At 39.6% G+C, this 12,552-nt stretch overlaps 1 protein-coding gene across 2 annotated transcripts in view; it reads right to left on the minus strand.

Moving 5' to 3' along the window:
• Positions 1 to 12,552, minus strand: part of BANK1 (B cell scaffold protein with ankyrin repeats 1) — a 310,492-nt gene that overhangs the window by 51,833 nt on the left and 246,107 nt on the right. For both annotated transcript variants that reach the window (XM_075066227.1, XM_075066228.1), the window contains exons 9-10: positions 3,964 to 4,066; positions 1,646 to 1,975 (exon numbers count right to left, since the gene is read on the minus strand). In XM_075066227.1, the coding sequence (XP_074922328.1) occupies positions 1,646 to 1,975; positions 3,964 to 4,066 (433 nt within the window). The remainder of the gene's footprint in view (positions 1 to 1,645; positions 1,976 to 3,963; positions 4,067 to 12,552) is intronic.

The following is a 12,552-nucleotide window of genomic DNA, read 5'->3' on the forward strand; positions in this document are numbered from 1 at the left end:
GTGCTGTGGTCAGTGTTGGTCATGGTTCCTCACTTGGTACTGACTTCTCTGATGAAGTCTTAGGTATCATCTGTCCCCTTGACGGAGCACAAGAGGATGAAGGTTTGGCTACTATAGGAGTTTGAGCCCAGATCTTCTGAGTCCAATGCCACTCTCATGGATTGTTGTAAAAGATGGAGTTTGAGTTTTGCATCTCACGATTCTGGGATTCAAGCAGCGAAAGAAAGGCAAACCAGAATGTGGAATTTAATCTGGCAGAAAAGGCACCTGCTGTACCCATCTTTAAGTGGAATGAGTCCATCACTGGTTGGGCACATGTGGAAGCCTACAGGTTTTGAACCCATCAAGTTACGGTCCTTTTACAGGGGAGTTGCGTGTGTGTATGTTTGTTCGTTCATTCATATAGGAGGGGTTAAGTTGAAGAATTTATATCCAGCCAAGGATTATTCAGTCCAAGATGTTGTAAGAGCTTGAAGGCCACTCTGAAATGTTTCAAGAAGTTTAGATGAAGATATAATAATAGACTTGTCAGCAGATAGGACACCATGAGGTTCTGTCTCATTGCCATGGGTGGTCAGAGGAAACTGAGAGACCATCAGGGGCATCCCACCCTTTCTGTCCTCATATAGAAGCATGAGGAGGTACAGGGTTCATGCACAGCCCCAATGGACACTGCTAGCAAAAAGAATCTGCTCTTGTGTGCCTGGGAGCATGTACACGTACAGGGGAATCTACACTGATTTGTACTCAAAGAAGAACCAGAGATTATGGTTAGAGTTCTCAGATTTTCATCATATATTAAAGATAAATATTTGTGCAGCAAATTCAGAATGGACTTATCTGGATACTTACAGATAGTGTCTGTAAAGGGCAAGCTTATTTTTGTTATTAGCTCAACATCTATATTTGGCATTTAAGGATTTGCTCTTACCCATTTTTTTCCAATAGGAAAACTATTATCACCCTTCTAGAAGTGCTACCACATCATCTTTTTTTTTGCCTTTCCATGGGGGAAATGCAAACTACAAAATTTAATATTTGATTTTTGTTCCATGAGTCAGGTTTTTAAAAATCCAGGTGATAGCCCTGTCAGCGCATTAGGGTCATGATGTCAGCCATTCATCACAAACAGGAATACCAAGATCATTGTCCACTCCATGATTCAAAAGATGGCTACATTTCTACTACAATACTAGCTCGAACTTATATTTAATACAATATTGGGTTACTTTTCCCTATTAGAATGCATAAAGTAAATTCTATTAATTTTACCTGTGACACTGCAAGCTTTGCAAACAAGCAACAATTTAAATGTAACTTAACTAACATCTTAATTCAGTATTGTGTCTAAAACCTTCCTTATAATCCTATGCACCACGTATTATTTTATAGATCTCTGAGATGGGAGGAGGAAGAAAACTATGCCTGGAACCAGTGCTCTACAGTCTGTCGTCACTACACTATCTGTAGTACTTAGTGATTTAGGCCTTGACTCAGCAATGCAATTAAGCACTTGTTTGTTTTCCGGAACCAGGGCCTTACTGACTAGCCAGCCACCATTAGCCACATCCATATAGAATCTCTACAGCAGCATTTAACAAGTATTACACATATGACGAAAAATTATTTTTTGTCAAGACTATACCTTGTGAAAAGTCGTGAATATAATCTTGTTTTATAGTGGGAGACGGAGCTCGAGGAGGTAGGGGTGGCTTGTCCAGGAAAAAGGAGTCTCTTCCACCCACTTCAGGATCATCATCAGGTATGCTGACATATACATTGTCATTGTTGTCATCAAAGCTGTATGACTTTTCCTCTGAATTATTTTCTTCATATTTCTTTTCTTCCACTCCCTTGACTTCTTCAGCTTCCTCTTCCTTTTCTTCCTCCTTGTCCTCTTTCCTCTTGCCTGATTCCTCCCAGGCTTTCTGTCTGACTCCACACTCGTCTCCTGTGCTCTGTTTGTCTGTTAATGCTAAAGAATGAATTGTTTTATTTAAAATTTGCCAACTGGAAGCATTTTGTGTTTCACAGATTTCCACAGAAGTACCAGCACTGCTAATAAAACTTTTATGAACTAATACAGTGGAAAGCTGTCAAATGTATAACTCTGAATGACTTTTAAAATATTTACCAAATGAACAGTGGAAGCTTTCATTATATCTTGCTACCTCAGTACACAAGGTATTCATGTATACAACAACATTAGGGTTTTTCAGAGTTATTGAAGTGGAATCACATGCACTACCCTTTCCCCAAATCTGTACTGTTTCATTTTCAAAGCAACACAGCCCACATGAGTTAGTAAAATATGCTGGAACTCATGCAGTTGTATCACTTATTTTTAATATACTGTAGCTTGGCTGCTTATCATTTAACATTCTTTAAAATGAAATAAATATTTCCCCTGGGATATGTGGTTTGTAGTGAGCTTTATGGTTTTAGTGGCCTTTGGACCAAAAATAAGGATATGGTGGAGAAATACATTACAGAAAATTTTCAGCACCATGTACAGCATAAGGATTTAGCTAAAATAACAAGGGGAAGCCACGTAACTTATTCCTTCCATCCCCTTTTAAAATTATATCCATTTCTGGATTATCTAATAAACATTATGAAGACCCTCCATTATTTCCAGTATTAGAAGCATTTAACTTACATATGTTTCTATTCTTCTGCCAGCCCTCTCAATTTTAATCCACAATTTATATGTTAATATTTTAAGAAAGCTGTTTCACCTAGGGTGCATTTGAGATAGAAAGAATTTATTGGAAAACTTCTTTCTTTTCCATTCCTGGTATTTTCCAAAAAAAATTCTAGAACCCACCCAAAACACCTGATTACTTTGCACTGCCTCATGCATGACAGAAAGATGAGTGCTTCTAAATATATTAGACAAACTCATCCATCACTATTTTTTTCTCTTCGTAAAAAAGGCCAAATTATGGTCCCCGGAGTCAGTGCAATGGGGGTGGGTGGGGAAAACATCTGGAGTATGTGAGAGGTGTGAAAGGAAGCTTTACGCCTCTACAAGACAGAATGCTCCCAGAGGCACGAAGGAGAAGCAGCTTTTGTTTCACCTTGTTAAAGGATCCTTAGTTGTGAAGGATCTGTTATGAAGATTTGTCCCTAGTGCTGAGTACTTCAGTTCACTTGTAAACTGGACCATCATTTTTATATTCACATCCGGGGAAGGGTAATGTTTGTGTGTCCACCTAGGGCAGTAAGCACTAACAGTGCTAGCCAGACTTCTAGCCCTTTAAGTCAAATTATGGCTGCTCACTGTCTAGGTGTGTTGGAGGAAGAGGCTCATAATTTAACCTGTATAATACAGAAGGTGAGACAACTGGGTAATATCAAGTATCCAGTAAAATACAAACAGAATATGGGCTGGCCTTTCTTACACAGTTACCATGGATCTGTGCAAAAAACCCTGCAGCTCTTCCCTAACTCCCTTAGGTTCCTTTGCAAATCTCAGCCAACCTTACTGAAACATTAAGGGCCTGGTCAATGTTTGTACAGATGTGAGAAGAGGAAGCTAAAAAGAGCTTCTCAATTGTGCTTCCAGGTAGGATCTAATGACAACTGTAGGCACTGCCCTCTTCTAGCACAAGGGCTGCTCTCTGATAGAGCACAGGAGGAGTGGAGAGAAATGGATCTGCCACTGTCCATATCAGCCCGCGGATCTGGGTGGCCTCCAAGGGGAAATCATTGAAAGAGTGTAGCAAAAAGGTACATTCCCCCATGGACCAGTGTTTAAAGGCATGCCTGAGCCCTTAGGTCACACAACTAAGTGCTAAAAAGTCAGGAAATCTGCAAATTAAGGTTGAGCATTTAACCATAACTTTGTCCTCTTGTGTGCGTATACAGTCCCCTACAGTCTCTAGATATCACCATTTCTCAGTTAATACAACACAGTATCAAGGACATGGTACCTGAAACCTTTCAGACAATATGACTTACAAGAGGTAATGTGAGGGCCTGAGCTCAGCATGGCCACATAAATTCCATCTTCCCCCTCCTCCTCCTTCTCCTGATCACCATCTTCATTATCAGTTGTATTAATCTGGAAAGAAGATCAAGCAGAGCAAATCTTTTGGTGATATTATCCATAAGCACATCAGTGCAGTATTAAAGAGAAGAGCTATTGCCCTGGGGAAAAAACAGCCAAATCATTTTCTTTCAGTTCTCTGTAAAATGCCCTAATTTCATATTTTGCAGAGGTTCATTTGCCCTCAGTACTAATGCCTACTGATACATTCCTTAAAATCCTTCTAAGGAGAAAACAGAGACAAGATAGTAGTAGTGATATATAAATCTAATTCTGTTTACTCTTTTTGTGTGTGTGTGTGTGTGAGAGAGAGAGAGAGAGAGAAAGTTTCCAATTGTGAAGTATGCACGGTGCGTGGTGTGGATGGAGGGTGTGGACAGTAACAGATGAAAAGAGGGTCTGTGAGGCACTGTGGAGTAGCTCAGAATGGTCAGGGTGCAACAATCTTTGGAGGGCTAATTGAAAATGGGAGACCATTGAGTGCATGCTGTGTGTGCACAGGAGACTAGAGGACCGGTCATACAACTGCAGGTATGTTAGCTGGGTCTGCCTTACTATCAAAGCAGCACTAGGTGCTTACCCTATCGTGCTTCTGAAAAAAACATTAAAGCTCTCGATTTTGCAGTGTCCAAATTAACCTCAGTTGGAGGAATTTCAGGCCCAGTGTTTGTAGTAACAATTCCCTGTATTTATATAAGCAGGAGGATATACTAACTTCTGCCAACCTCTGACCAGACAAAGCAGAGTAGGATTACAGTCAGTTTTGGTTGCCCTCAGCAGAAGAAACTTGTATTCATTCAAGGCCTGATTTTCAGTAAGATGTGTATGGAAATATATGCCTCCACTGCACATACGCAACTGTCTGATTAACATGCACACACTGCTGTTTAGGCATCTATCTAGCAGTCATTACTGCACAAAGCAGGACTTTTTAGAGATGTCTAGATCTCGCATCTTAAGGAGCATCACAGTAGCTTGAACTCCCTGGGACCTGTATTACTAGCATGTGCCCAAAGGGCACAACAGAGTCCTCAATAGTTATTGATTAGAGACTTGAATCCTGAAAAGGAATATCAATTCCCTGCATTTGATTTCTGCCTACACAACAAAGTCCATACCAACTTGAAAGCAGGAATTTAACAGTGTGCTCCATAAATCCTGCAGTTTGCAAGGAATCACTGTGAGCAGATATGCAATCAGCAGAGAGTCTTTGACTCAAGAGCTGATCTTCTGCTTCTGGGTCACTCTGCTTAACTTCCCTAGGATTCTGGGGGTTTCAGAGTGAGCAGATCAAGAGGCACCAGTCTGGGCCATCATTTATCACCTCTGACAGATCTTTGTAAAGTATAGGGGAAAAGGGAAAACAAATATGAGAAATTGTGGGTTTCTCTGGGGGAATCCGCTGCAGCTGTGTATGGCAATTTCAAGAATGTCAGATCCAGTGCCCCGGGCTCCTTGCCCACTCCAAACAGTAAACACAATTTAAGGAATATGTCCAGGTCATCTGTCCCCAGGAACCAAGCGCTGGCCCTATATTCTATGTCCATCTAATGTGTTTAGCAGTTGGAGAGTCGTATGCTCTGGCAGAACTTCCCCATTGTTCAATTGGTTCCCCCTAGTTTGGGGATACAGGACACTACCGCACTGATGTCTAAAAAAACATGTATACGGAAGCCCTGAAATGACACTTTTCTAGAATACAAATATAATCTGTGTTAATATGCAAAATTTGTGCTAATAGTAGCAATAAGCTGCAAAGAGGGGCCTCTGACAAGTTCCACGACCCACTGACCCTGCAATGAGAAACATGAAGCCATGACTTTGAGATATGACTCCTGAGGATCTGTGCAATGTGGGCCTACAAAGTGGTGGAGTGCTAAAAACACTTGAGTTCCCCTTCTGTGATGTCGGAGACCTGCAAAAGGCAAACACTTCCCAGTCGATTACCCTTAGCCTTGCAATCAGTAAGCACCTGTAGATACATATTTAATAGAGAATGCACAGAGGGAAGCAGTAGCTTTGCTAATTGCCTCTGGAAGATGGAGGCAGCAACAATTAACTCCTGGTACTTATTTCTTATGGATCAATTTTTGATGAAGGAAGTCCCACGAATCACAGAAAGCCTAAATGGGAGATGCGATTAATGTAGACTTTTCTATATTTTCAAGAAACTAAAATTCCCTTCAAAGAGGACTGTGGCTATTATAAAAGTTTTAGGAGCTCTTCTGACTGATGCAATTAAATTATTGTCTAAATAAATATATATTTTCACTTCTCTGGATTTTAGGGGGTGAGTAGCTGATTTGACTCCTTGACATAGTGCTACTTTTCAGGAAAAGTTTGCAAGTTTCCTATAATTGGGAGACCTGGGAAAGCTAAGTAAAACTTTTCTCAATTTGATCAGATCTGTTTTTCCTAGAAAATTTCTTTTGTAAACCTTGGGTGAAGTCATGCTTCCATTACAGCCAATGGCAAAATGCCCCTTGTCTTCAATGGGGCCAGGATTTCACTCCATGATTTTGAAGTCTTTGAGGCTGTCCTGATGAAATGGCTTGGCATTTCTAAAGAGGTATGAAGGCTTTAGGTTCAAAACTGGACATAATCTCCAGTCACCTTGGGGAATACAAATATGAGACATATTCAGCCCATCTGAGAGTTTCTGCTTGGCATTAATTCTAAAGCAGAAATCTCTATGCTCTCTCTTATCTCCTTTTATGTCAGAGAGGTATAGCTCTGTAGACTTATTAGTGAAGGAGGGAACCCTTTACCCTGGAATGGTTGAAATACAATTTTAGTCCTTCTGGCACACACTGTAGGACTTTTTGTGGGTGTTTACCATTTCCCCCATTTCAACCCCAAATTTTGGTTTGTTGGCAATTAGAAGGAAAGAACTTCTTCTAGTGTCAACAGAGGGGCTGCCTCAAGAGGTCTGCTAAGGTTTGAAACCCTTAGCTTGTAAATTAATAGACAAGATCTGCTTATCTGAGCCTGCACCCTATAGTAGCTGGATAGTCTTAGCTCAAGATGCAGCAGGCAGGTAAGAAACGAAAGTCCTCTAAGATACTGGATGCTACCATGCTATTTCCTTCTTTTCTAAACCCTTGGCGTGCAAGGCTGGCTAACTCAGCCATGGATTTGGAAATGTTGCCTTTTCTTTTTTACCTCCTCAGTCCAACTTTCCCTAAGTCTGATTGCTCAGATTAGAGAATTTATTAACCTTCATCTGACGTCTGCCACCTGTCATTTCTGGTACCACTAATCTAGGAGTTGGCCTAGTTTGCCTCATGACTGAGCTCTGGGCACATCTGGCAAAGAAGAGAAGTCTCCCCATCTGCTGGGTTTCAGAGGGCAAATCTGAGCCAATAATGTTACTGAAATAATATTAGATGTGGTCTAAAACAAATAAATGGTGGATATTACGCCTTTTTCTTCTCTAACTTATCCCAGTGTAACTCAGTGGCATTCTCTCCTGTTTTATACTGGAGAGAAGAATGAAGTCCATTTGGAGTCTCAGAAGCAGGAAACATAGTTCTATTCTCACCATTGCTCCCTTAATGAGGAATCAGGCCTATTTCCTCACAATTTGATTTTGGTTTCACTTCTGCTAAGGTTAAATGCCACTTTTTAACATTATATGGTGGAGTATGGCTTTCTTTTAGTTATCCACTCTAACTGGCTAACTAAGCTCCATGTAGCAGTAGTCACACAAAAAAATTAAAAATCATACTGAAAATTGAAATGTCAAAGTTATTTCTATTTTGTAGGGTTTGAAACTGACACTTTTCATTTTTTCTAAATTTTTAATTTTCGTAGCAAAATTGTTATCAAGACCATTATCAATTTACAACCATTTTGATGAGTTTTGATGTCTTCAATAAATATTTCAATTTAAAACATAGTAAAATTAACAAAAAATGGAATAAAAAAATCAATTTTTTTTTGCAAACTTTTTCATTTTCAAGAAAAGGCCATTTTTCCATTTAACGCCCCCCCCAAACACTTGGGTCAAAAAATTCTGACCACCTCAATGGTTGAGAAAGCTTCTTCTGGCTAGATCCTCCACATGCATGCACAGGCAAACAGTGATGAACTGAACAAAAGAAGCACAAGGGAATCTGATCCTGCATTAGTGAAAGTACTGTTGGCTGCCACCACATAACACCTGCCTTGAAGCCAGTGAGGGCAGCCCATGACAAAGCACCTAATTTACATGCTGATGATCATGTCTAAGGCCACTTCACCTCACAAAAAGCTCACTTTTTTTTTAACCCTGTATCGCAGGGGTGGCCAACCTGAGCCTGAGAAGGAGCCAGAATTTTCCAACGTACATTGCCAAAGAGCCAGACTAATACATCAGCAGCTCCCCAGCAGCTCCCCACCCTGCACCTCCCGCCCACCAGCAGCCCCATCAGTCAGAGCCTCCCCTTTCCTTCCGATCAGCTGTTTTGTGGTGTGCAGGAGGCTCTGGGGGAGAAGAGGAGGAGGGAGGGCACGGCAGGCTCAGGAGAGGGGGCGGGAAGGGATGGAGTAGGGGCAGGGCCTGTGGCAGAGCCAGGGGTTGAGCAGTGAGCACTCCCCCAGCACATTGGAAAGCTGGTGTCTGTAGCTCCAGCCCCGGAGTTGGTGCCTATACAAGGAGCTGCATATTAATTTCTGAAGAGCCGCATGTGGCTCTGGAGCCACAGGTTGGCCACCCCTGTTGTACAGAAACCAGGGAGAGGCACTGGAGGGCAACAAGTCTGTACTCCCTTTTGTGCATTGCACAAGGACTTGGAAGAATCAAACCCTTCAAGTTTAAGTTAGGCCTTGGACAACAATTGGGGTTTGGTTGAACACACAGGGTTAATTCAATTGTTTCTTATCTGTTGGGCTCGGTACTACCAATTATCGTGTTCCTTGATTAATCATTATAAAAATGGCATTTACAAACAAGGTTGAAAATTCAATTATTTTTCAGTCTCCCCATAGAGTAATTAAACTTCTTCTGATGATAGCTTCCAGAATCCCACATGCTTCTGGTTCCGTTTACTGTACTTGATCAAACTGGCATTGCTTAAAAAAATGTAACATTCAATGGCTTTCAAACCTCAGCTATTCTTTCTATACATAATTATGGAATTCTTCATGCTCCATAATAGCCCCCAAATTTCCCTGAATTGTGGCAATTATGAAAATGCACCCTGGAACAAATACTGAAGTCATCATTAGACCTAGGAAAAATATTTTGTTTCAAACTTTTTTTGCTGAAAAATGCAGGGCTGGGTCGAATAAAGCATTTCTCAAACTCATGTTGACTTCAGTGAATTGTTTCAATCAAAATGAAAAAAAGAAAAAAAGGGGAAATATTGAAATGAGTACTGTTCACGAATTTTGTACGAGTGGAATGGGATACTGGGAATACAACATGCATGCCCACCGCTTTCTCCTCTTCAGTTTTGTGCATCTAGCCTTTCATTTCCTTTGCTTTTATAAAGATCAAATATGCCTGAAAATAGAAGTCAGTCTGAGGTCAAACAAAATACCTTGCTTGATCTGAAACAAATGTTTTCCAATTTTTTTAATTAATCAAAAATTCAGAAAAATGTTGTTTTCTGTTTGATCTGAACTCCCAATTTTTTCCCCATAATAGGCAGCAAACCAAAATATTGGTTATTTGCCCAGCTTTAGTTATCATTCAGTTTTTACACAATTCTTATGTAAAATTCTCATTGACTTTTTCCGTGAGAGGTTTAATTTAGTAAGGAGTGAATAAAAACTGAGTTATAACCTAAGAAATTGACTCCATAATATGACATTAAGCTAACTTTAGTAATATATTGGAAGAGTTAAGATATGCTACATATAGAATAATATAAAGCCATTTATTCATGCATTTATTCAAAAATCACATATTATCAGTAAAGAATTAATAAAAATAATGTAATATTAGCTAGCAATAAACTTCACAAAAGGTAATTCATCTTGTTTTTTTGTGGGCATGAGGAGCTGATGTTGGAAGAGGTCATAATGACAGTTTGCTCATAATAAGATTATATTTGCACATGGCTTGGGTACCGAATATGATCTTGTTTTAATTACAAAGGTAGATTCTAGAAATGGTTGTGAATGAAAACTGTGCATGTGACCCAATTTTGTGGTGTTGAAATCCAGAGCTGAATTTGGGTGCAAACGACCCCCTATCTTTACAGTGAATCAAACCAAAACTCCAGATGCGCACCTTGGAACTCAAACCTTGAAGTGGATCTGAACTTCACATCTTGACCATATGCCTTAACAACAAAACATATTTAAGTGAAATCAGGCACTGGTTTATGATCAGACATTCAAGGGGAGAGTCAGCTTTCACATCAACATAAACCAACAGTAACGCCAGTAAAGTCAATGGATTTATCACACTGTAAAACTGATATAAGTAGGAGCAAAATCAGAGATGCAATCTTTGTGAATATGCTGATAGTCAGAATATCTTTATGGGCCTTTCTGCAACTGCATATATTTTATAATGAGACTGACTTTCTTCTCTTATACAGAGGTATATATCTGATGTAATTCCATGGAAGTCAATGGGCTGGATCCTCAGCAGGTGTAAAGTGGCTTAGTGCCACCACAGTCAATGGAGCTATGCTAATTTACACCAGTTGAGAATCCGGCCTGTTAGTTACACTGCTGTAAATGTGATATAAATGAGGGGAGAATCAAGCTACAAGAAGTTCAGGTGATTGGGAAGAGCATGAACCACACAGAAGATACTTGCTCATAAGTATAAAAGACTGGAATATGGTATGAGCAAGCAGGTTTTGAAATGAAGGATGGCACAGAATAATGATGGCCCAGCTACATTACAGTTTGGATGTTCTTTGGGAAATTGACGAGTTTGTATCTTTCAGTCTGAAAATTTGTTATTTTAGTATTTTTGGCACATGCAAAAATCAGACAGCATGTAACAATTTAGTTCTATTCAGTATTTTACTGCAATATGGTTCTATAGGCTTCTCATGAATATATATTCTCTGTAATAATCTGATGGTATGACAAGTGTCTTTTTCTACAGACTAGCCTAACATTTATCATTCTTGTTTATATTCATGTCTTGCATAGGATAAATTTCAAAAGTTAATAGAAAAAGAAGATTGTAAAGTTTGGGGGGAAAAGTGCATGCAAACTGCCCATCAACAAAAATCGCACTTTGTTCTTTTCAGTAATTCATACACATGGTTCTGCTTAAAGTGCAATTAAATGCAAAACCTTGAATGGAATCCAAATGTTATATGATTTTATCACTTTTGTAAGCCTGTTTCCAAGATGCCAAATTGGAGCTGGCTCAAAGGTGGACAGATTTTTGTTCTACGTTACTGGTAGGCCATGTTTTCCTTGTCCCCGAGCCAGAGATGCTTTGAATATGTATCCAACAGTATCAAATGAAAGAAGCCAAGCATGGTAATGAAGCACTAGGATTGTCACTGTGTCACAGATACTGGACATTTCATTTGTTTAATGGCAAAGAAGCAGCTGGCTTCTATAACCTCATCCAAACTGTAAACAGAGGACCCTGTATGCAAAACCAGCAACTTCCCACTAAGATTACCCTACGTTACTATTAGAAAATAAGCATTATCTGGTAGAACAAATAGACAGGCACTTCTTGTTCATATTGTCTCATAATTACTTTTCTCATAATTCTGCCTTCACTTACACCCATACCACCCTAGCTGGTCCGTGCAAATAGGCTGAGATTAAAAGAAATCTTTCCCATTAAAAAGAGACTTTGATTAAGCAGTGGAGATGAAAATCCAGGTAAACCCACAGCTTTCCATTTGGAATAAGTAACAGTCTTGCAGGCTGAAGTGAGAACAGACATTTTTTCCCTTCTGTGTTTACAGTTACAGTATAGACCTGGACGCAACAAACATACTGCCCCTAAACTGAAAAGAGAAGAGAAGCTTGACGCTACCATCATCCTGGGGTCATCGTGTCAACATAGGACAGACAATATGGATAAGGTTAAGGAGCATCATGGAAGAACCTCAGTGTGGAAGGCAACCTATAAAGCATTTTAAACACATCTTTCCGATTCAGGCCAGGGAGGACTTATTTGACTAGTATTATTCCAGTAACTGACTCCTTTCCCCTCTAAAGTCACATCTGGTTTCCATGGGATGAAAACAACCAAAAAAAAAAAAAAAAAAAAAAAGAGACAGTATGCAACATAGGCACATACAGTGGATGTGCTTAAAATATTCATTACAGACTAGATATATTACTAACTCCTGCAATATTCCCTGTACTTAAATTAGATAATACAGATAAAACTGGTCTCTCTCTAGAACTAGAATTAATCTTTTACACCCTCAGTCTCACTTTGGATGTTGGGCATACCTTTTTTTGCTTTTTGTTTACTTGAGCTGCTCCATTTGTTTTGTGTAAGAGTATGGACATTTCCAGTAAACAGATCTCATTGGAAACAAAACTGAAACTCTGCAATAATCCACAGAATCCAATTA

Source organism: Chelonoidis abingdonii, chromosome 5, assembly GCF_003597395.2.
Source record: "Chelonoidis abingdonii isolate Lonesome George chromosome 5, CheloAbing_2.0, whole genome shotgun sequence".
Classification (NCBI taxonomy): domain Eukaryota; kingdom Metazoa; phylum Chordata; order Testudines; family Testudinidae; genus Chelonoidis; species Chelonoidis abingdonii.